At 47.9% G+C, this 25,383-nt stretch overlaps 1 protein-coding gene across 1 annotated transcript in view; it reads right to left on the bottom strand.

Annotated features, from left to right (window-relative positions):
- Positions 1–24,925, bottom strand: part of SCD5 (stearoyl-CoA desaturase 5) — a 157,276-nt gene extending 132,351 nt beyond the window's left edge. Inside the window, exon 1 of the mRNA XM_032633620.1 lies at positions 24,310–24,925. Within this exon, the coding sequence (XP_032489511.1) occupies positions 24,310–24,550 (241 nt within the window). The 5' untranslated portion in view covers positions 24,551–24,925. The remainder of the gene's footprint in view (positions 1–24,309) is intronic.
- Positions 24,926–25,383: the final 458 nt, after the last annotated feature.

Below are 25,383 nucleotides of genomic sequence, written 5' to 3' on the forward strand. Positions count from 1 at the left end.
TATGTATAGTATCGTGTCATCTGCAAACAATGACAGTTTTACTTCTTTTCTGATTTGTATTCCTTTTATTTCTTTTTCATCTCTGATTGCTGTGGCTAAAACTTCCAAAACTATGTTGAATAATAGTGGTGAGAGTGGACAACCTTGTCTTGTTCCTGATCTTAGTGGAAATGGTTTCAGTTTTTCACCATTGAGAATGATGTTGGCTGTGGGTTTGTCATATATGGCCTTTATTATGTTGAGGTAAGTTCCCTCCATGCCTACTTTCTAGAGAGTTTTTTTTTTATCATAAATGGGTGTTGAATTTTGTTGAAAGCTTTTTCTGCATCTATTGAGACTATCATATGGTTTTTATCCTTCAATTTATTAATATGGTGTATCACATTGATTTGCGTATATTGAAGAATCCTTGCATTCCTGGGATAAACCCCACTTGATCATGGTATATAATCTTTTTAATATGCTGTTGGATTCTGTTTGCTAGTATTTTGTTGAGGAATTTTGCATCTATGTTCATCAGTGATATTGGCCTGTAGTTTTCTTTTTTTGTAACATCTTTGCCTGGTTTTGATATCAGGGTGATGGCGGCCTCATAGAATGAGTTTGGGAGTGTTCCTCCCTCTGCTATATTTTGGAAGAGTTTGAGAAGGATCAGTGTTAGCTCTTCTCTAAATGTTTGATAGAATTCTCCTGTGAAGCCATCTGGTCCTGGGCTTTTGTTTGTTGGAAGATTTTTAATCACAGCGTCAATTTCAGTGCTTGTGATTGGTCTATTTATATCTTCTATTTCTTCCTGGTTCAGTCTTGGAAGGTTGTGCTTTTCTAAGAATTTGTCCATTTCTTCCAGGTTGCCAATTTTATTGGCATATAGTTGCTTGTAGTAATCTCTCATGATCCTTTATATTTCTGCAGTGTCAGTTATTACTTCTACTTTTTCATTTCTAATTCTATTGATTTGAGTCTTTTCCCCTTTTTTTCTTGATGAGTCTGGTTAATGGTTTATCAATTTTGTTTATCTTCTCAAAGAACCAGCTTTTAGTTTTATTGACCTTTGCTATTGTTTCCTTCATTTCTGTTTCATTTATTTCTGATCTGATCTTTATGATTTCTTTCCTTCTGCTAACTTTGGGGATTTTTTGTGCTTCTTTGCCTAATTGCTTTAGGTGTAAGGCTAGGTTGTTTATTTGAGATTTCTCTTGTTTCTTGAGGTAGGACTGTATTGCTAGAAACTTCCCTCTTAGAACTTCTTTTGCTGCATCCCATAGGTTTTGGGCTGTCATGTTTTCATTGTCATTTGTTTCTAGGTATTATTTTATTTCTTCTTTGATTTCTTCTGTGATATCCTGGTTATTTAGTAGCATATTGTTTAGCCTCCATATGTTTGTATTTTTTTCAGTTTTTGTCCTGTAATTGATATCTAGTCTCATAGTGTTGTGGTCAGAAAAGATACTTGATACAATTTCAATTTTCTTAAATTTACCAAGGCTTTATCGGTGACCCAAGATATGATCTATCCTGGAGAATGTTCCATGAGCATTTCAGAAGAAAGTTTATTCTGTTGTTTTGGGATGGAATGTCCTATAAATATCAATTAAGTCCATCTTGTTTAATGTATCATTTAAAGCTTGTGTTTATTTATTTTCATTTTGGATCAGCTGCACATTGGTGAAAGCGGGGTGTGAAAATCCCCTACTATTATTTGTTACTATCAGTTTCCCCTTTTATGGCTGTTAGCATTTGCCTTATGTACTAAAGTGCTCCTATGTTGGGTGCATAAATATTTACAATTGTTATATCTTCTTCTTGGATTGATCATTATGTAGTGTCCTTCTCTGTCTCTTGTAACAGTCTTTATTTTAAAGTGTATTTTGTCTTTTATGAGAATTGTTACTCCATCTTTCTTTTGATTTCCCTTTGCATGGAATATCTTTTTCCATCCCCTCACTTTCAGTCTGTATGTGTCCCTAGGTCTGAAGTGGATCTCTTGTAGCATATATACAGGTCTTGTTTTTCTATCCATTCAGCCAGTCTCTGTCTTTTGGTTGGAGCATTTAATCCAATTATATTTAAGGTAATTATTGATATGTATGTTCCTATTACCATTTTCCTAGTTATTGTAGATCTTTTCCTTCCTTTGTGTTTCCTGCCTAGAGAAGTTCCTTTAGCATTTGTTGTAAAGCTGGTTTGGTGGTGCTGAATTCTCTTAGCTTTTGCTTGTCTGTAAAGGTTTTGATTTCTCCGTCAAATCTGAATGAGATCCTTGCTGGGTAGAGTAATCTTGGTTGTAGGTTTTTCCCTTTCATCACTTTAAATGTGCCCTGCCACTCCCTTCTGGCTTGCAGAGTTTCTGCTGAAAGATCAGCTGTTAACCTTATGGGGATTCCCTTGTGTGTTATTTGTTGCTTTTCCTTTGCTGCTTTTAATAATTTTTCTTTGTATCTAAATTTTAATAGTTTGATTAATATGTGTCTTGGCATGTTTTTCCTTGGATTTATCCTGTATAGGACTCTCTGCACTTCCTGGATGTGATGGACTATTTCCTTTCCCATATGAGGGAAGTTTTCAACTATAATCTCTTCAAATATTTTCTCAGTCCTTTTCTTTTTCTCTTCTTCTTCTGGGACTCCTATAATTTGAATGTTTGTGCATTTAATGTTGTCCCAGAGGTCTCTGAGACTGTCCTCAATCCTTTTCATTCTTTTTTCTTTATTTTGCTCTGTGGCAGTTATTTCCACTACTTTATCTTCTAGGTCACTTATCTGTTTTTCTGCCTCAGTTATTCTGCTATTGATTCCTTCTAGAGAATTATTTTATTTCATTTATTGTGTTGTTCATCATTGTTTGTTTGCTCTTTAGTTCTTCTAGGTCCTTGTTAAACATTTCTTTGATTTTCTCCATTCTAATTCCAAGATGTTGGACCAACTTTACTAACATTACTCTGAATTCTTTTTCAGGTAGACTGCCTACTTCCTCTTCCTTTGTTTGGTCTGGTGGGTTTTTACCTTGTTCCTTCATCTGCTGCATATTTCTCTGTTTTCCTATTTGTTTAACCTACTGTGTTTGGGGTCTCCTTTTCGCAGGCTGCAGGTTCGTAGTTCCCGTTGTTTTTGGTGTCTGCCCCCAGTGGGTAAGGTTGGTTCCATGTGTTGTGTAGGTTTCCTGGTGGAGGGGACTAGTGCCTATGTTCTGGTGGATGAGGCTGGATCTTGTGTTTCTGGTGAGCAGGACCATGTCCGGTGGTGTGTTTTGGGGTGTCTGTGAACTTAGTATGATTTTAGGCAGCCTCTCTGCTAATGTCTGGGGTTGTGTTCCTGTCTTGCTAGTTGTTTGGCATAGGGTGTCCAGCACTGGAGCTTGCTGGTCATTGAGTGGAGCTGGGTCTTAGCATTGAGACAGAGATCTCTGGGAGAGCTCTCGCCGATTGATATTACGTGAGGCCAGGAGGTCTCTGGTAGTCCAATGTCCTGAACTCGGCTCTCCCACCTGAAATGCTCAGGCCTGCCACCCGGCCAGAGCACCAAGACCCTGTGAGCCACACGGCTTCAAGCATAAGCAAGGGAAGGGAGATCCTGGGTGAGGAGTCCCACCAGGTCTTGTAGAGTCCTGGACTCTCTGATGTTCTGAATAGATTTTTTTATTTTTATGAAGCTTCCCTCTCCCTGGGATGTGTTGATAGACAAGAACTCGGTGTTTGGGCTTGCTTCAGAGGAAGTGATACAGCACAGTCTTCTCCACAATGAAGCATTTGTTGTAGACTCTGAAGTACATCTTTTATCTTGGTAAAAGAGTCAGGTTCAGCTCTTTTGCTTTACAGTTGGCCCTTCCATTAATTGCTGGTTTCTCGTTAAATTCTGGGTGGCAACCTCAGGCTTCTAAAAATGCATCAAGGAACCACTGCATAGAAGTCTGATTTTCTCCTGTTGTAATTCACTCAGGAGAGTTTCTAGAGGTCCAGTGGTGTGGGCATGTCAAGCTCTCCTTTTATAGCCATGAATAAGTTGCTGTATCTGGCCCTTCCTTTCCAGTCCTTGCAGATTGGCTCTATTAGGTCACTCTTCTGATGCTCAGCAAGGCTGCTCATCGCTCCAGTCGGCAACTCATTGTCCCAAGAAAGTAGATCTTAAATGTCATCACCACAAAAAAGAAATGGTAAATACGTGACAGGATGGAAGTCTCAGCTAATGCTATGGCAGTGATCATTTTGCAAGATATAGATGGATGAAATCAACACATTATACACGTTAAACTTACACAATTTATGTGTCAACTGTATCTCAGTAAAGTTGGTGGGGTGGGGTGGGGGGGTGGCGGCAGACGGAAAGCCATGTGTCCAAAGCAGAGTTTCTAGACCTTGGTTGAGAAATGCTAATTCACATTTTGGACTTGATAATTATTTGATGTGGGAGTTGTTCTCTAATTGTAGGATGTTTAGTAGTACTGTGGCTTCTAGCCAATAGATACTAGTAGCAACCTCCGCTCCAGCTGTGACATCCAAAAATGTCTCCAGACATTGCCAAATGCCCCTTGCCAGGGAGGGGTCAACCCTCATTGAGAACCACTGGTCTAAAGCCTTAAAAATGCATATAGAAATGTATTCTATGGAGGGGGGAGGGATAAATTAGGAGTACAGGATGAACAGATACACACTACTCTACATAAAATAAACAACAAGGATTTACTGTACAGCACAGGGAACTGTAGTCAATAACTTGTAATAACCTATAATAGAAAGAATCTGAAAAATATATATATATATAAAATGTAATCACTTTGCTGTACACCTGAAACTAACACAATACTGTAAATCAACTATACTTCAATTTTAAAAATAAATAAATAATTAAAAAAATAAACATATCCTATGGAAATCATCCAGAAATGTCTCTTGAGAAAACAAGGATGTGCATGAAGATGAAGTTACTAGGATGGAGTGCTGTTAATAAGAGCAACAATAGCAAGAAAAGAACCACCTAAATTTCCAACAATCGGGGGTTAAGTCCATCCAAACTTTGCAAAACTCCACTGCCATTAAAAAAGACAACAAAAAATAAAACCCAAAATCCACATCTGTAGGCATGAAATATGTTTCTGATGTGTCAACGAGTGACAAAAGCTAGTAACAAAACAGGATTGTAGTATAACTGCAGACAGTAAGACTACAGTCATGCACAGAGAAAAAAGTCTAGAAGGACATAGCCCAAAATGTTAACAACAGGCATCTCTAAAATGGGGAGTTACAAGTGTTTTTTTCTTTTGCATGCTTGTATTTTCTAGCCTGTGTACGATGAATAAGTATTTACGAGTTGTAAAATAAAAGTCTTCAGAAAGAAAGAGAGCAGCCTCAGGTCTCACCCCACGCCCCAACTCTTTGTTTCCCCTATTCGGTGAAAGGACCATGCTGCCTGAGGAAAGCTGTTAACCAGACGCAAAGTGTTTCTATGCTGCGTCTCTCCCACCCTGCTCACTTCTCCACCCACCCTGTCCTCCCAGGGTGCCAATTAAAAGTGGGGCTACCAGCTTGGAGAAAAGAGGAATTGCCCGTTCAACCACCAGCAAAGCTTCAGAGGTGCCCCAACTACCCCTGGCCGGGCCCTGGCTGCCCTGGGCTCTCCACGGTCGGCTCTCTGCAGCAGTGGATACTTCCTCTGGCACGTTCCAAATTCTCTAGGCCAAGGAGTTCAGACTCTGGGCTCCCCACTTCCTCCCATATCCTCACCGCTAATTAGCGCCTGGGCTCGGCCGGGGCTGGGTGGGCCGCAGAGACGACACGCCCAGCCATTGCTGCTGCTTCTCGCCAGCAGGGCCAGTGAACCAACTGCTGGGAAAGAGGGAGCAAGCACTGGTCGGGATGCGTCTGCGCCATCCCCCAGTTCACTGGGCCACAACTGTCTCTTTCTTCCCACGCAGCTTCCCTCTCCTGTCCACTCCAAGTCTCCCTCGGGCATCTTGTTCAGGCTGGGACGGATGGACCCTGGGCAGGCTGGGGTTGCGGAAGCTCAGGCCAGCGGCTCAGCAGCTCCCTGGTCCTGCAGAGGAAAGCACCTCCACAGGTGTAGGTGTGGGTGTGCATGTGTTGAGGGCAGATAAAGGGAAGCAGGGGGGCAAGTACATCAGGTCAGCCGCACTGAATGCGGTCGGTCCTCAGCGGCTGTGTCCACGCTCTTCTGCAGACTTTGTGGCCATTAGTTCTGGCCAGAGACCTGTTAGATGGGTGGGGGGCTGGAGGCCCCTCTCAGAGCACCTTAACCAATGGGCCTCATGAAGTCACTTTGGAGTCAGTAACATTACAGATGAAGAAACGGGATGGGGACGATCTAAGTTGCTTGTCTGAGGTCACACCATCGGAAGGGAAGGCTCTGAGAGTCCAAGTTTCTCTTCCTCGCCCCTCTACTTCCTGCCCCTGGAATGTGGGCTCCCCCCAGATGGAGCAAAGTACCTGTCAAGCAGCATCAAATATCCAGTGCAATCAAGACAAGTTCTATGATACGAAAGCAAGTCCTCGGGGCCAAGGCCCACGGTACTGCTAACTCCCTGGGAAAGAGGCCTCGAACATCACTCGTGATATCAGACAGAGCCAAGGACACACACAGGGAATGCTGCCCTGGGCAGTGGCCACTTCACGCTTCATGGTGTGTGACCATTGTGAGAACGCAAGGCCGTAGGAGGGCCCCATGCTTGGCTAAATACTCTACCACCACCATCTTGAAATTCTTGATAATCATTGAACAAGGGCCCTGTATTTTTATTTTACATTCAGCCCTGTAAATTACGTAGCTGGTCCTGCTTCTGGGAAAGTTTCTTGGTCACCTTCTCCCTACCTTCCCTGTCCCCAATCTCAGGACTTCGTGCAGGGCCAGGGCTGCACACAGTCACTGTAAGAGACGCTTTTCTGACCACCGTTTGGAACCAAAACAAAACCAACAAAAGCCCCAGATCCATGCAATTGGCCAATATCTCCTCACCAAGACAAAGCCCCTCTGCCCAGAAAGCTGCTGCTACCGGCTTGAGACTCCTTTTCCCCCATGAACATCCTACCCTCCAAGGTCTTGCTGCCATTTTTGTGTGACACAAGTCAAATGACCAGGGGCTTTTCTCCCCTCTGCATTTTCCTGCATAGACTTGCACCTGTTTCTGTGGCTAATGTTACTGTTGGGTCTGTTTTCTCATCTCTGTCCTCTCATCCCTGCTCACACACTGCACACACAATCATAAATTATATTCCAAGCAGGCCAGGAATCTCTCCTCACACACATCCCTAATAAAATGTTTATCTGATGGTTTCAAGACCCTAAGCTGCCTCCAGACAATTTCTGCTAACATACGTCACCCCTGGGACTAGCCAGAGGTGGGCAGTCAAACATTAGCATCAACACGTCATCTCTGATGAGGTCAGAGAACCTGCGATGTCGTGACCCTCTGATATGCCTCTCAAAAGGACAAGCTCTCCTCAAAGGAAGGTTATACATAACTGAGCGTTTCTGTCCAGGTGGTACCTATAATAACCAAAGGAATTAATGCAGATTAGTTTTCTTTGGTGTCTGGGTGTGGTAGGCATAATGATGTCCCAAAGATGTCCACGTCCTGGTACCTGCGAATATGTTACATTACATGTCAAAGGGGAAGTAACGTTACAGATGGAATTAAGGTTGCTAATCAGCTGACTTCAAAGATGAGATTATCCCGAATTGTCCAAGTGGGACCAATGTAACCACAAGGGTCCTTAAAAGTGGAAGAGAATCAGAAGAGGAGGTCAGAGTGATGCTATGTGAGAGGGACTTGACCCTCTAGGTCGAAGATAGAGCCTGGCTTTGAAGACAGAACAAGGGGCCATGAGGCAAGAAATGCAGGCAGCCTCCAGAAACTGGAAAAGGCAAGGGAACAGAATTCTCCCCCTAGAGCCTCCAGAAAGGAATGTCGCCCTGTTGCCACCTTGATTGTAACCCAGTGAGAACTGTGTCGGACTTCTAACCTATGGAACTGTAAGTTTATAAATTTGTTTTGCTGTAAGTCACTAACTTTGTGATAATTTGTTACAGCAGCAAGAGGAAAATCATGCACTACCTCCTTAGATTCTTATCACCAGGGTGTGTTTAACAAGCAGAGCTAAGCTGAGGCAGGGAAAGGCCCTTGGAGGAACCGTCACTGCTTCCCTCGTGATGAGAAGACCTGGCAAAATTATGAAGTAAGCAAAGTGATGAAAAACATCTTTTGTTTTTTGTCCTTGGGTTGTGCCACAATCCAAAGGGATCCCTCATTTGGGAGATTCCAGGTAGACCTACCCCATAAAGGCCTATTGAATCCAGAAGCTCCCAAGTTTTCCCTTCAGCCTATCAAGGCTTAACTATCCTAGCTATTAACTAAAGCATGAAAGTGATCATACTGACTATAGATACACGAAAGGATAATGGAAGAGAGTATATAAATGAACACTCATTTACTGTTTATACTTTTGGGAAATGCTGACATGTTTAATGAGCCTCACTCCAGCCCAGCAGCACTTAACCTTTTTAAAGTCACAGGCTCTGCTGAGAATCCAATGAAAGAAAAATGTCAACACACACAAAACCTATTTCGGGGGCTCATGAAACTGCTGAAGCATCCAGCCTCAGCCCAGAACCCCTGCTCCAATTGCTAGGACAGCTAAGGAAGGTAGTTTGAAGGCTGTTAAAGGCCTGTGTCCCTAAAATCACTTATCCCTGTTGGCTACTTCCTGCCTGTACACAAAGCTGATCCTGGGGCCAACCTACAAAACACCAGAATTATTAACAAGTACCTCTTTCCCACTGGTTGAAGAGACCTTAGGGGTAACAGACCAGAAGCCAGTGATGGGAACAAAATGTTCAAGGAATGAAGACAAGAAGCAGTGAGAGATAACCTGGGCGGGGGGTGGCAGTGGACAGATTTTGACACGGCAACAGCATATCTTGTGGGCAGAGAGGCACAAAATCCCCATTCCCTGTTAAATAGGGACTACCACCAGCGTGAGGTGGATGAGCCTGGGCCAAGGGGGAGACTGACACCCACATCCCCGTCACGGCCACCTGGGTACATCCCTGGGCAATGCTATCCAATCCATCCCCACTCCAGAGCCACCCACGAGTCCGGTGCCCAAACCACTGCTGTGTAAGTCGGTGCCTTTCAAGGCAGTGTCACCTGAGGGTGCCCAGCAGGGCTCAGGCATCAGAAGGACATTCCCGCAAGCCCTGACTGCCCCTTACCAGCTCTGGATCTTGGGCAAATGAGTCCGCCCTGCATTCTGCCTCCGCAGATGCAAAATGCAGACGATACCAGGACAAGTCCACAGTCCCTCATCAAAACCCAAGGGTCAGATGTGCTTCAAGGTTCAGAATTTTTCAGACGTGATAAAGGTAATAGAGTGCCTACGCATTATGGTAATACCCATGGTGGGTCTGTCATCAAACACATCAATACGAACATTCAGACTTAAAAGGATAAACAGTTTAGGTCAGATTTTGCCACCAAATGCATTCATTGGGTTAAGCTTCCCCTCTACATTAGCTATGAAATAATTTTGTTTGCAAAGTTTTGCTGTTGTTCAGAACAGCCGTGAAGACATTTAGGCCCTGTAGGATTATTGTTGTGTGGATTAAAACAGTTACAACACCCACCTCCTCTAGCCATCCCTGCACCTCAGGCCCACTTCGGTCCTGGCATCCATCACACTGAGTTACAATTCTCCTAGGTCTGTCTCCTCTTCTAGATCGCGAGCATCTTGTGGGCAGGAATGATAGCTTGCTCACCTGTGTATTCCCAGCATCTGGCCCATGATGGGCACATGTCCATAAATGTGTGCAAAATACAAGTTAATTAGTCATCTAAATCTCTCCACCTGCCTGTCTCCAAGCAGGTGGAAAAGCGTACCCCAGAAGTGCTCCCTCACTTGCTCCTGAGCCCGGGTAGACATCAGAACATCAATCTGCCTCGTCAGCATCATCACGATGGTGCGGGAACCGCTTTGGCACTTTCAAATACTTTTTTCATAAACCCAATTCATGTCCACTAGGAATGGCCCTGACCAGGGGGAGACTTGGGAGATGAGAACGTTTGCTAATCAGCAAAGCTGTATCTGACTCCAGACTCTTGCCTCCAGCCTTTAGACTGAAGAAGCACCTGGCAGCCCCAGGGGGCCAAGGAGGCCCACTTGTCTGTTTGCTTCTCTGGGAGCTGCTCCCACACGTCGCGCAGTCTGGGCACAGCGCCAGCGCGAGCTCTGCTTTCAGGACTTTACGTCTCTCTTTCTCTGTGAAGACTCCAAGCCTGCCTGGGTTTGGAAGGCTCTCTTCACACTTATCTCTGAATGAGAGAAACCCAGCCCGGCTGCCCTGAGCAAGGCTGAATGAGCCCCGAGATCTAAACTGGCACGAGCTACAGCTTGAGAAACACTCGTGCTAAAATGCAAAAGGACTTGGAGAGCACAGCGCCTTTTCAGGAGAACGGAGAGGAAGACTCAACAGCGGGAGGAACTGAAACAGCCACTTGGATTACTGTCCTAGGTGAGGGGGGGGGTCACCTGTGTCACGTGGCCACATTGACAGGATGCAGGTTAGAATTAAGCCCACTGCCGCCCATCGGATGCACAGTGAACCCAGTGGTCGTCATCTCTTGGTGGGTCAGAATCGTTTACAAGGGTCCTTGTATCTCAGGTAGCAGAGGAGCCTGGGTCCAGGATGCCCCTAAAGTATGCCTTGTCCCTGGCAGAGCTGCACTGCGTCCCCGCCTGCATGGTCGAAGAAGTATCTGCTCCTCAGCAAATGAAGATGACTGGAAAGCCCCGACCCTCAGAGATGAAAGGGGCCCGAGAGAAGGGCTCCACCGACCTCCATTTTTTGAATGGACACGTTTCCTGAACGCGGTCACATCTATATAGTGGATTTCCAGCACCAACTCGCTGTCTGGTCCTGGGAACGATAATAATGGTGCCACCGCTACTCATACTGGTGCTGCCTTCCTGGAGGGGAAGATCGGGCAGGGAGGCGCCGAGGCTGCGCAGTTGGCTGCCGCACCTGAGTCCCCTCCGCAGTCCTAAGAAAGGTTTCAGCCCTGTGTAAGAAGCCGTGTGCTGAGAAAGGAGCCCCTGCAGGTATTCCCATTCCCCAAATGCTGCCTCTTATCAACCCTAAGGAGTCTCGGGCTAGTGGAATCGGAGGCAATGTAAAAGCCTTGCACCTGTTCTGAGACGGGGCAGGTGTGTGGGGATGTGACATTAAACTGCTAGGGACACAGCATCACTCCCAGGTCACCTGCCTCCAGGTCAGAGCACCTCCAGCCCACAGGGTATAAGAGGTACCCGTGGCACCTGTTAAAATGCAGAGTTCTGGTCGCTCCCCGAGGTTCTCATCCTGTAGGGCCTGGGTAGAGCTCCTGTCTGGGTAGAGCCCCCTGTTCTGCACATTGCACGAGCAACTCAGATGACCCCCAATACACAGTCTGCAGATCAGTCTGAGAACTACTGTCTCGCTCATTACCTATGTCTGCTTCCCAGTTTCTACCCCTTCTCACTTCTGAAAACTGCCCCTCACAAATGTTTTCCCGCAAAGAGCTGGGGGCAGTTGATAGGGGAAAGGTGGCCCCTGAGGTTTTCCATGTGGACGATGTAGCCAGAATTACCCCGACTAATACTGGATACTTAAGTATTTACAGATGCAATTGTCTTGAATTTGCTTCAACCTAATCCGAAAGGGGAAAAAGAAAAAGCTATAAATGATATTGCTAGGGTACCTGATGACATTTGGCTATCCACTGTGGATTAGATAATATCAAGATTGGGACTTCCCTGGTGGTCCAGTGGTTAAGACTCTGTGCTTCCAAAGCAGCAGGGGCCTCTTCCATTGCTGGTGGGTGAATTAAGATCCCATATGCTGCTGGGCGTGGCCAAAAAAAAAAAAGATAATATCAAGGTTAAATTCCTGGTTTTGAACATTGTACTGTGGTTGTATTCTTACTGTTAGGAAATACATACTGAAGTATTTAGAGATAAAAGGACACAATATCTCTGACTTATTCTTAAATGGCTCAGAAAAAATAGTACTCACACATATGTATACATATACACATAGAGAATATGATGGAGATTGTTCAGTCTGCATAGAGTATATGGGAGTTCCCTGTACTGTTCTTACAACTGTTCTATGTATCTGAAATTATATATCAAAATAAAAAGTTACCAAAAAAAAATCCCCAGGTGAGGGGTGGGTGTGGGGATAGAGACTCCGTTCTCTTTACTTTTATGTATGTTTCAAATTTTCTATCATTAAAACAATTCCCTGTACCAAGCCTCAGGTATGGTTTGAGTGGCACCGACCCTGGGCTGCTGGGAGCCTAGACACCATCCACAACATCACAGGCAATGACCTGTGAGCTAGGAGTACCACCTGGATTAGTGATAAGGTCCTCCACGTTCTGTCCTCCCAACTCTCAACACTTAACGATACACCTTCACAATCTGACTTCTCCAATGTTATTTTTTTCTGATGATTAATATCAAATCTTTTGGGGGGAATCTTACATAAAGACAATTATAAACTAGAAAATAAAAATCACCTTTTAGACACACATTGCCTCTATCAAAAAAGAAGTTTTTATTAGGACAGGTGATTTACTTTCAACCCCAGAACTTAGGTTGGGCCCTAGTACCTTTCCTTGCATGATTTAGGATATAAATTTAAGCCAGAATGACTGACTGATTTTTTCAAAGTTCTCATTCAGTTAAAACAGAAAAGGATAGAAGCTGAAGATTATATGAATCATATGATAACAAGAAAACGCATATGCAGAGATGATATTAAAAATATTTGAGGGCTTCCCTGGTGGCACAGTGGTTGAGAGTCTGCCTGCCGATGCAGGGGACACGGGTCCGTGCCCCGGTCCAGCAAGATCCCACATGCCGCGGAGTGGCTGGGCCTGTGAGCCATGGCTGCCGAGCCTGCGCGTCCGGAGCCTGTGCTCCGCAATGGGAGAGGCCACAACAGTGAGAGGCCCGCGTACCGCAAAAAAAAAAAAAAAAATTGAGTACACCATAGAGAACTATATTCAATATCTTATAATGGAGAAGAATCAAAAAAAGTATGTGTATATATATATATATATATATATATATATACACCTCCAAATTACTTTGCTATACATGTGAAAGTAACACAATATTGTAAATCAACTATACTTCAATTAAAAACAACTGACAACCCACAAGGGCACCAACCAACCAAAACCACTGAGAACAGGTTTATTTTTATTTTTTATTTATTTATTTTTTTAAGTTATATCTTGCTGTTATTATTTATTTATTTTTTGTGGTACGTGGGCCTCTACTGTTGTGGCCTCTCCCATTGTGGAGCACAGGCTCCGGACATGCAGGCTCAGCGGCCATGGCTCACGGGCCCAGCGGCTCCGCGGCATGTGGGATCTTCCCGGACCGGGGCACGAACCCATGTCCGCTAGCATTGGCAGGAGGACTCTCAACCACTGCGTCACCAGGGAAGCCCGAGAACAGATTTATTTTTAGATTTAAGCCCTGCAGCTGAGCCAGGTATTGACCCTTTAGCTCTTGGATTGTTGGGAATTCCAGGAGTACCAGGGAAGGCACAGTTATCCAATGATTTTAACCACTGGGTGAACACTGACTGACTACCAGCTCTGTGCATGAAGGAATACTAGCACTAATAACTGTGGTTTATTCCAACCTTCCTGGGAGCTCTGCCAAGTTTAGGTTCGTACCCAGTCTATGCTCAGAGGGTAGTGACAACTCTCCCCAGAGCTCCAGATAGAGTCAAGACCCTGGAGTAATTCAAGCAGAGCTCAAAAATGTTAATGACTCACCCACTTGTCAGGAGCTAGGGAGCCAAACACAATGGATTTGGGGGTGGGAGATGGGAGGGGGAGATATGTGGGCATTATTCACACTTGTTAATAAATACCTTCTTTTGCTTATAGAGACTCTAGGGCAAAACAAATGCTTTCAGGGACACTCCAGTGACTCACAGTCTGAGAACAGAGACGATCTTCATTGTAACCATCTGCAAAAGCTTCTTATGAATGTATTTATTAGAGGAGGGAATCGACAAACTACTTCAGGAAACAGTTACATTTTAGAAATTCATTTATAATTTCATGCACAGAACTTTTAAAGAAGTAAGAGTATTTTCCACTTCTACTCATGCCAAGAGAACATGAAGTTGGATACACTACTTGGGGAAAATTACAGCTGTTCTCTGAGTTATAAAAGGTAGGAGGGGGCTTCCCTGGTGACGCAGTGGTTGAGAGTCTGCCTGCCGATGCAAGGGACATGGGTTTGTGCCCCAGTCCGGAAAGTTCCCCATGCCGCAGAGCGGCTGGGCCCGTGAGCCATGGCCGCTGAGCCTGCGCGTCCGGAGTCTGTGCTCCGCAGCGGGAGAGGCCACAACAGTGAGAGGCCCGCATACCACAAAAAAAAAAAAAAAAAAAATAGGAGGGTAGAGACCAGGTCTCTGTTTTTGTACACAGTGCCTGGTTCAAGACCATAGGAAATTAATTGCTTGCTTGATAAATGTTTTTTGATGATGAAGTGGAGGATGCTTTGGGAGATGGCCTTGCTCATTTAGGTCACAGGTTGCATTTACAATCATTGTCTCTTTAGGGAACCAAGCTAAAACCAATACAGTCAAATTGCGAGTGCATGATGGTATTCATACAACAGACAGTGATACAGGAAGAAAACAAATTTAAACCTGAGTTCTAAACTCTATTCTTGTACCTCTTCATTTCCAAGTCCACTGGTATTTGATTTTTTTTTTTCCATTTCAAGGGCAGGGCTTCCCTGGTAGTGCAATGGTTGGGAATCCGCCTGCCAATGCAGGGGACACGGGTTCGAGCCCTGGTCCAGGAAGATCCCACATGCCGCAGAGCAACCAAGCCCGTGTGCCACAACTACTGAGGCTCGCGCGCCTGGAGCCCGTGCTCCACAACAAGAGAAGCCACTGCAACGAGAGGCCCGCGCACCGCAACGAAGAGTAGCCCCGGCTCGCCGCAACTAGAGAAAGCCTGCACGCAGCAGCGAAAACCCAACGCAGCCAAAAATGAATAAATACATTTATTAAAAAAAAAAAAAAGTACCTGTTGGGTGAGGTTAAGTGGACTTTTTTTTTTAAAGTGGACTTTTAAATGCCCTTTTAAGTAAAATTTGAGGCAAGAGAACAGAAATCTGACCATGAGGTCATCACTGACGTTCTGTGTCGCCTGAACAATGAAGACAATGACCAGCCAAGAAAACCATTCATCAGTCTGAAGAAAGTGTGTCCACGGAAAACCTTGGTAAAGAACACATTCTGGGCTTCCCTGGTGGCGCAGTGGTTGAGAGTCTGCCTGCCGATGCGGGGGACACGGGTTCGTGCCCCGGTCCAGCAAGATCCCACATGCTGCGGAGCGGCTGGGCCCGTGAGTCATGGCCGCTGAGCCTGCACGTCCGGAGCCTGTGCTCCGCAACGGGAGAGGCCACAACAGTGAGAGGCCCGCGTACCGCAAAAAAAAAAAAAAAGAACACATTCTAAGTCACTCATTGTCCATCTTTTTCTTTTTAATTCAATTCTCCCACAAGGCATTTAACACTTCCCTGTACCCAGAGCAACCTTCTCCAGCCCCGTCTCACCCCATAAAAACCCAGAAGAGCGATAAAGAATTCTGCAAGCTCCCCACTGAGGTCAGGGTGTCTCCCAGGTGGACATGGGTGCAGAGGGGCATGCAGATTCTTGGGGCACTGAGAAAGGCTTCTCTCTCCCAAGTCCTTTCCCCAAAATCACATGGAAAGTTCTTTTACAGGGGCAGAAACATCTTTAAAGTTATGAAACAACATGAAAACTTTCCTTAGAAAGAAAGGCCACACAAAGATTAAACTCATTCATTCGTCTCTTCCTTCATCCATTCCCCCAGCACAGTGTACGCTGAGCAGAGGCCATTGCCAGGTTCTGGGGAGGCAGATGTGCCATGGGAGAGCTTACAGCCTCATGGAAAAGGCAGACATTTACAACTCACTGAAATGACAGCAGGACTGGAGACAAGCTGAACGGGTAGGGAGTAGAGGGGAAGAGCGTGCTAAAGTATGAAATCAGAGCCTTTCCAGGAAATGGAGGTGACACCAAAGAGGGAAAGTCATGGGAGGGAGTAAAGGCAGGCCCTGGAGCAGAGGTGTTGGCTGTCCCAGCAGCCATGCCCTCTTCTCCCTTCCCCCAGAGCCTGGGTTTTGTTTGGCTCTTAACCCCCGCCTCATGTGGCATGTGGCTCAGTGGCTAACCCTGATTAGCCTGAATCCCTTGCCAACGATGGTTTAACAAGGGACTTGGGACACAATCCTGCAAGTGAGACTTGAGGAGACATCAGCTGTGAGATGACCAGGAGAGAGTTTCTCTCTGATGAGACTTCAGGAAGGGGCAGCCTCTCTCTTCTTCTGTAGGACATTGTTGTAACTCCTGGAACTCTGGCAGCCATCTTGTAACCACAAGGAAAACTAAACTCCACAAGGCCACCACGGCAGAAATGAAACCCGCTCTTTGATGTTATTACTGAGTCATCCCACAAGTGCCCTACCTTGGGATTACTTACCAGTGAAATTAGAAATTTTCCTTATCTTTTATGCCATCCTAAGTTGAGTTTTGTGCTACTTGCAGCCAAAAGCATCCTTTGTGGAAGGTGGCCCTTTCCTGAGGCATCCTCACCTTTACCAGTTCATCTATTAAATAGACAAGCTGAATTCCCAAGGGCCATGCACAGAGGCTTCCTGTTATTTTCCTCCAGCTCTACTCATGAAAATAAAATTAATTTTCTAGTCCATGAATTAAACATCACTGCTGCCAGCTGAAAAATTTTAGCAACAGCATTTTGTTGGCAAGGGAAGCAGGATCCCGACATGTTCTAAAATAAGCTACAAGGAGGCAGGAGGGGAGGAGGGAAGGCAAAGGGGAGGAGGCCATTAAACGGAAAAAGAAAGAGTTGCCGATTCCCAATCGTGAGCAGCTTCTCTGACCCGTCGGCCTGTGGCCTGACTTGAGGGAGTGCTTCTCTAAGTTCAGTGCAGATGGGTCACCTGGAGACCTTATCAGTACAGGTAGTGATTCAATAGGTCCAGGGTGGGGTCTGAGAGTCTTTCTTTATAACAAGCTCCCAGGTGATGTTGCTGGACCACAGCCTGCAGGGACCACAGAGCCCTCTGAAATAAGCTGCAGAAATGGGAAGCAGGACATTAAGAAGGAGGGTAGTGGGGCTTCCCTGGTGGCGCAATGGTTGAGAGTCTGCCTGCTGATGCAGGGGACACGGGTTCGTGCCCCGGTCTGGGAAGATCCCACATGCCACGGAGCGGCTGGGCCCGTGAGCCATGGCCACTGAGCCTGCGCGTCTGGAGCCTGTGCTCCGCAACGGGAGAGGCCGCAGCAGTGAGAGGCCCACGTACCGCAAAAAAAAAAAAAAAAAAAGAAGGAGGGTAGTGAGAACCAGCTGTTTAAGCTCAGGTTCAAGGGAGGAAGTGAGGTGAGAAGAACTCCCCTACACACCTGTACCTCTGAGAAACAGAGGAAAGAGGAACACAGGAGGAGGAGAGAGCCCTGGGTCTGGTGTGCCTGTGCTATTATACCCTTGGGGCTTTTTAGTAATTTAGTCCTGGGACAATACCCCTGAATCTGTGAGATCAAAGGCCCAGCTGAGACATTATTTCTAGCTCTCCCTCAGCTCTGGCCAGCCTGAGGGAGGTGCCTGGTCCCACTGCACACCTGCTGCAAGGTCTCAGGGTCTTTCCTGAAAATCTTCAGACTCACTCATCCCACTGCCATGTGTCTGGTCTTGAAGTTATACACCAAGAGCCACTGGTGTGTGAGGTGGGTGAGAGGAGGTGCGAGGCAGGGAGAGGCTGAAGGGCAGCCTCCCCGAAAGCCTGATCTCCTCCCAGTCTTTGTGTTCCTGTTGAATCTTCCTGCCCTGGATCTGGGCCCTGATCACCTTCAGCCTTGCTGAACCATCAGGTCCTTGACTGACTCTCCTCTCTCCCCTCGGGAGCTCTGTAGCCTGTGGCTACAATGCCATCTCACCCAAACCCCTCGGCCAGCCAGCCTCGGGCCTCCTGGAGGCTCAGTCCAGCCACCTCCTCCTCTGGGAAGCCGCCCCAACTCCCCCAGGCTGGCACCTGCAGCTAATGCTGCCTTGGCGGTTCTCACCTGTGCACCTGTCTGTCTCTCCAACTGGCCTTAAGTGCCTCGAAGTCAGGGATGGTGTCGGTGCCTGGCATGTAATGGGTGAGTAATAAGCATAACTGAATATGGATAAGGGAATTAAATAATGGTTCTCAGCCCCGCTGTGCATCAGAAACACCTTAATGCCTTTTTCAACAAAATAAAAAAGCCAGGACCCCACTCCTACAGATTCCAGTGCAGTAGGTCTGGCGGCGGGGTGGGGTGGGGGGGCGCCAGGCTTCTGAATAGTTCAAAGGATCTCCAAGTGATTCTGATATGTTTTGACAATAGTTGAAAAGGAAAAAAATGAATGAATTAGTGGACAAATGTATATGTGACTACACGTGCAACTGTGAGGCTCTCTCTCGTGGCCGTTCACACTCAGAGTGAACAAACGGCAGACATTTATGAGGGAGGATAGCGGGTCCCTGTTGGGGTGGCCACCAACCCATTGCCAGGGAAAACAAAGTCAGAAAACCAACCGCTTTACCCCTGACCACGGCTTTCTGACAACCAGGGGACAGCCGGAACAAGTCCCAGCCACCACAGGGGGAGCTAAAGGAAGGGAAGGAGTGAAGGGAAGCACCAAGGGCCAAGTTCCTTTCTCTCCTTCCTTTCACTCCAGCTGCGACATGCCGCTGGTTGTACTGCTGTTCTCACTGTGCAGCTGGGGACACTGAGGCTAGGGAGGGTGAGCGATCTGCCCAAGGCTATAGCTGGGGGGCTAGGCCTTGAACCCACATCCTCTGACTCTAACATCCATACTCTTAACCCCAGGGTGGCACTTCCACAGAAGCAGAACACGTCACAGCAGAGGGATGGCGAGACTGCACACCAGAGACTACAGAACGTCATAATAAATGCTCAACAGGAATAATGCCAACCAAATACGATGTTGCCTTTTATAAAAATTTAGAGAAACCGCCATGACTGTGTCATCCTTTTGTAAATCTCTCAGTGACTTTTCCAAGCAATTATTATGATTTTATACAATACACAAATCAGGATAATATGAGAACTAAATGTTACACGAGGTCAGGATCATTTATTTGGATGTAAAGGCTATGCCTTATATTTGAGCCACAAGAAGTCCCAGACAAACAGACACGGAAGCCCTGCAGGTTCCCTGATGCCTGGCCCACGGTAGGGTTGGTAGTAACAGAGACCATTGCGTGTCCATCCTCTGGCACCAGTTTGACATTTTCCCTGATTCTTAAAACAACTTTCAGCTCAGTATTATCATCCCTATTTCAGAGACCAGGAAACGGAGGCTCACACACTGGAAAGGGACCCGCCTGAAGTTGAACTAAGTGGCAATGCTGGGATTCCAGCTCTGGTTTCTACTCTGCAGAGCGACTTCACATTTCAGGATGACAGTGCAGTTGGCAGTGACCTTGACCAGTGTTAGAAAAAAAACGAGTTAATAATGTTAACCTCAACCTATATTTATATTTGTTTAGACTATTAAGCCAGCAAAAGCACACTCCATTCTCTCAGGTTTCGTGGCACTCCACCCAGCCTTGGGTAGGGCTCTTAGTGCTTGCCTGGTTATTAAAAATGCAAGAGTTACAACAATGGGCTGGGAATTACAAGGTTTAAAAGGAAGATTCATTTATGTTTTTCAGTTTTTTAGTAGTTTGAGCATTAAAGATTAAAAAAAAAAAAAAAGATGATTCAAAGAGACAGAAACAGGGGAAAAAAGTCAAAACTGAGACCCTAAGACATTTAGGAGAAATGATTTGGCCCTGTTTTTACAGCAGTTGCAACGGGCTCCGCTCAAAAAGCCCCAAAGAAAACACTGAAGACCAGGTGAGTTATCAGCTGAACAAAAAGATTCTTATTTACAAAATAGTGGCCTTCTGGAGGAAAATAGGAGGAAGAGAGGATGAAAGAGAAGGGAATGGGGGAGGGAGGAGGGACGGGGGATCTGTGTTCATTTCTCTTTGGAGACTTTGAGAAAGAACCCTTGTTTCCCAAGCCAAAGCAACCTTTTCCATGCAAGAGAGGCAACGAAGCCATGTTGTGTGCCAGCTTTGTAGAATTGATTGTGCTGCAAGAGGGCCTTTTTTCCTTCTACTAAAGAAAAAAAGCCAGTATCAGGACCAACAATAATAAGAGTGGCTAACAATTACTGGACATCAGCCAAGGTCCAGGCACTGTGCTAAGTAGTTTACACCTATTATTGAATTTAATTCTCACAACCTCATGAGCAAGAAGTATTGATATACCCATTTTACAGGTGAGAAAGCTGAGGTCTGGAGATGTTCATTTGCCCAAGGCCAGCTGGTAAGTAAGTAGGAGAGCAAGGATTCACATTCTCAGTTCTTTCTCTTCCGAGCTGTGCTCACCCTAGAAAACCCAGAGGTAAAACAGAAGTCCATGGCCACGCATTCTTGGAGCGCCTCAACAATGTTAGGGATTTGATGGAAAAAGAAGCGCAACAAAGACATCAGGACCATCGAAGGTGTGGATTCAGGTTACCCAAGGCCTGACCGAAGACAACTCATCTTTGGGCAACTCTCAGAATTGGACAGAATTTTTTTTTTTGCGGTACGCGGGCCTCTCTCACTGTTGTGGCCTCTCCCGTTGCAGAGCACAGGCTCCAGACGCACAGGCTCAGTGGCCACGGCCCGTGGGCCCAGCCGCTCTGCAGCATGTGGGATCCTCCCAGACCAGGGCACGAACCCGTGTCCCCTGGCATTGGCAGGCGGACCCCCAACCACTGCGCCACCAGGGAAGCCCAGAATTGGACAGAATTTGACTGATGGACCAGTACCTTCCAAACCCCAGCCTCTCCTGATCCTCCCTCCTGCTAGACTGCCTTGTCAATTCCTGCCACCACTCAGATTCCTCGCCATAGGCTGTGTTCCAGCAACCTGAAGGGCACCAGAGAATCCTGTATTTACCTTAGCAATGGTCATATTTGCCCTGGGGCAAGATGGAAGGGAGCAGGGCATATTACTGTTTTGCATACCTGATACTGTCACTGAAATTGTCAGGATGTCACCAAGACATATTTAGGGGATTCGGATGACATTTCAAGGAAAACTAGAAAAGTCCCTCATGTTTTTGGAAACCAATGGCCAGAATGCCTGGAGATAGGGCAAAGCTGCTGGGAAGGAGCACAGGACTTTGACCTCGACACCACAACTGCTGCCTCTCACTCCCCTATTCTGCTCATCCTGGGATTCAGGGCATGAACAACTGCCCCTTTGGCCAAAAACCCTCAAAGCAGGCATTTTTTTGAGCTCAAGGCTTCAGGTGAAGATCCTTCCTCCAGGTGGAGGTTGTGTTCTGTCCTCAAAAGTCATAAACTCATCCCTCAGGACCTGTGGGCACCAAGAGCATTCCGTTCTAACAGCCTGCCCACTCAGAAAACTGCAAGGATAAGAAGAGAAAACAACTTGCTCTGGGCCCAAGGAGAGTCATAAAAAGGTGGGGAGCGAGGCAGTGGAGGAGGTCTGGACTGAACAACTTGATGGGATCTTTCATGGATGACATTTTACTGCCACGCAAATTACTCTTCGCACAACTGAACACCTAAAACATCCTCTGCTGGGTGCTCTGCATGGATGCCTCCTGTTTCCAGGGCAACCATACCTGGGGTGGAGGGTGGCAAGCAATAATAGATGGGCTAGTTAAGCCTACTGCCTTGACAACTCAGGTCCCTGAAGTGGATGAACAGCCCACTGGTGCATGAACTCAGTCCTAACACTAGACAGAGCCAGTGGGAGAGATGATGAAAAGGGCATCCAGTGGGAAGAAACTTGTAGCTCAAGGCACCAGGGCTTTCAATGAAAATAACCCTGATCAACAGTCTCCCTAAAGATTCTAGCCATCAGCACACTGATCTTAGCTGTCTCTCTCCCTCACTTCTTCTCTCACAAGATATCCATCAGATAACATTCACTTACTTGGAATGTTTCTAAGTCATAAGTTTGAATCTTGAAACTACAATATCCACCACTGTCGGCTCTTTTTCTGTTTGTTTGTTTGGGTTTTTTTGGAGCGGGGGAGCAATGAAACCCAGGTAGGGAGTGAATCAAGATTCAGAGAATGGAACTGATGAAAAGTAGCTACGGCAGAAGACTATGCAGGAAGGCACAAGGATGGGCTTGGCAACATCACCCACAAAGGGGAACCCAGAGTCCTGCGGTGTGTTGACTTCTCCGGGGAAGCTGGAGGAGTTTGAGGCCGAGGACGGTGTCTTCTGGCCAAGGTCTTTCAGAAGAAAGATTCTGTCTCCACCACAGTGAGTGGCCTGGAAAGGGCAGAGGTGAGTGGCAAACCTGGAGAGGAGGCCTTGTCCTTGTGGCTCCTGGTGGGATGCCAGAACCAGCGGGTGGGTGGCTGTAAGGGATGGAGCCTGTGGGTCTGTGGAGCTCCAGACATGTAAGACAATATTTTAAGTGCTCACTTCTCCCTGCAGCTATTAAAGCTAAGCCCCAATCCCCTGGAGGCAGGTGAGCTCTGAAGTCCAAAGGCACAGTCCTGCCCCTGCAGGGAGGAGTGGGGTGGAGAGGGAGCAGCTCCCTGGAGGATCCAGGGCAATAAGGGTTTTGGTTGGCAGGTGGGGGGGAGTGTGTCCATGAAGCAATGACTGAGCATCTCACAATCTAGTCATCTGGAGGTAAAGGAAGAAAGAGGACAGGGAGACTGAAACCAACACATAACAGCAAAGAAGATGGTGAAAAGGACACTGAATTGAGGAGGTGTACTGAGCAGGGGAGGGCTGAGCAGGGAGGTTACCCAAAGCTTAGGGGGCTCTGGGAGGCTTCACAGATTCCCAAAGACGCCCCGCCCCTCTCATCATTCCTCAGCTCTGCTCAGCCACACTCCCCTAAGAGGCACCCATCTACTGGAAGAGTTTGCTTCCGAGAGCAGGGACTGCAGAGTTTCAGGGGAAGGCTTGGAACCGAGTGGCCCCATTATGAACCCAGGCATTTGGAGCTGGCACTGTGCTAAATAAGACACCTTGCAGAAAGAGGTTTTCTTATTTTCTTCCTTCCTCTTTCCCTCTGGGAATAAAAGTAGGTTGTGTTTCTCCTGCCCCCGTTCCTTGGCGATCTCGGAAAGGAGAGCTGAAAGGGCTTCTTAGATCACCTCGTCCAATTCTCAGCCCAGGATATCAAGGCCAGCGCCTTTTGTCTCGGCTAACGTGGCCACTGCAGGGACTGAGGCCAAAACCAGTTGCTGGGGCAGGGGGTGTTGGAAGTGGTTCTGAGGTCAGCCACCGGAGTCACGTAGGGCAGGCACTCGGCCCCCGGGCCCCGGGAGGTGGGGGGGGATTGGAGGGGGCTGGTCCTGGGCTCCCTCCCATGCCGGCAGGGTTGGGGGTGCTAGGAAAGAGGGTGGCGAGAGGGAGAGCTACAGGTGCGGTGACAGACAGGCACTGGTCAGAAGGGATAGGTCCCGGAGGGGATCTGCTCGGCCACGGTCTGAGCTTTGTGCCGGGGGCAGAGCGCTCTCGCCGCGGGGTTGGTGTGCTCGCCGAGAAACTTCTGGGACCCTAGAAGTGCAACTGGGCACAAAAGATCACGGAGAGGGCAGGGATGGGGGCCTTGCAGGGGCAGGAAGGGAACTGGTGTCTTCCATCTCCTGCGCGAACATCAAGACTGATCCGGTGCCGGGTCTCTCCACCCCCGCTCCAACTCCCGTTCTTGTCCTCAACTCGCCCCCCAGGTCCGTGGCCCACAGAGGAGACTGAGAAGTCGAAGGGCGCAGAAAGGAGTGCCCCTGGGACCCGCCTGGGCGACACAATCATCCCATCGGTCTCCCCGCCCTGGAACCCGGGTTCAGCCTGTGTGCCTCTGCGCACAGCGGTAGCGCCGAAGGACCCCGAGTCCATCCAGGCGCCGCCAAAGGCGCCTACTCAAGCTGACAGCGGGGGAGGCAGAAGTTGAAAATACCAGCACAGAAATACCTGCCTGTCCCAAAGGCCGGACGACTGCAGGCCGGGGGACCGGGGCGCGTGGTGGGGAGGCGAGCAGAGAGCGGAGGGGGGCTCCGCACCGCCCGAAGCCAGCGGCGACCCGCGACCCCGCGCGACCCGGCGCCGCCTCGCCTCGGTGCCCGGGGCGCAGGGGGCGCCGGCGGAACTTACCCCAGAGCAGAGTGAGCGGCTGGGCTTTGGGAATGAGCACCAGGGAGTACACGGCCCCCAAGTGGAGCAGGCTCATCAGGAAGACGTTCCTCCAGACGATGTCCTGCCGCTGCCCGCGCGCGCCGGGCTTCTCCCGGCCGCCGCCGCCGCCCTCCGAGCCCTGGACCCCGAAGCCCACACGGATTTCCTCCTTGGCGTTGCGGAAGGGGACCTTCCCCTCGCCGGCGGCCGGGCCTGGCATGGCTGGGGAAAGGCGGGCGCTCGTGGCAGCGGCAGCAAGCTGGCGATCAGCCGGCGCGGCGCTCTCCGGGGCGGGCGACGGCTTCTGCCTTTTAGGAGGGGATTTCCGCACCTCCCGTCCCCGCCTTCCCGACCCTTCTCTGCTTCCTTCTCTCTTCTTCTGGCGTTCAGCGTGGCTTAAGGATGCAAATCTTGGCGCCCGGCATCTGTTGCTGGCGAGTCACCCTTACCGCTGCCGGGGCTGAACTCTGCGGCGAGGAACAGGAGGCAAGCGCCAGGGGCTGGAGAGGACGCAGGGCGGTGGGGGGAGGGGGTGTGGAAAGAGCCGAGAAAGCGGCGGAGGAGGGAGCGCTCCGAGGGAGCTGGGAAGAAAGACCTACATAGCTACAGCCAATCAGGATCGCCTGTGGGGCTCTTAAAGAGAAAGGCGCCCCCTGGGCCTCCGCTGCCCGGGCTCCCCGGGGCCGGACGGGGCATCCTGGTCGGCAGACAGTGGGCAGCCTCCGCCCGCGGGTGGGTGAGCTGTGGCTCCCAGGTCAGGGAGCCTGCAGAGGGGCTCACAGCACTTCTGCAACTGTTGTGTGTTTCTACGGTTCCCAGAAATACCCTTCCGTTTTGAAAAGACTTCTTTTTGCTTTGAAGCTACGGGCTGGAGGATTTACAATACTTGCCCCAGGTCGCTACACAAGTTAAGGCCAAATCTGAGTTGAGAATCACAAGTCCCTGTGTCTCCCGGTTTCTATGGCTCCTTGGGCCTGTGGGGGGTTGCAGGAAGCCGCTCAACTTTTTTTTTTTTTTTAATAAAACACCTTTATTGGAGTATAATAGCTTTAT

The sequence above is a fragment of the Phocoena sinus genome, chromosome 5, assembly GCF_008692025.1.
Source record: "Phocoena sinus isolate mPhoSin1 chromosome 5, mPhoSin1.pri, whole genome shotgun sequence".
NCBI classification, from domain to species: domain Eukaryota; kingdom Metazoa; phylum Chordata; class Mammalia; order Artiodactyla; family Phocoenidae; genus Phocoena; species Phocoena sinus.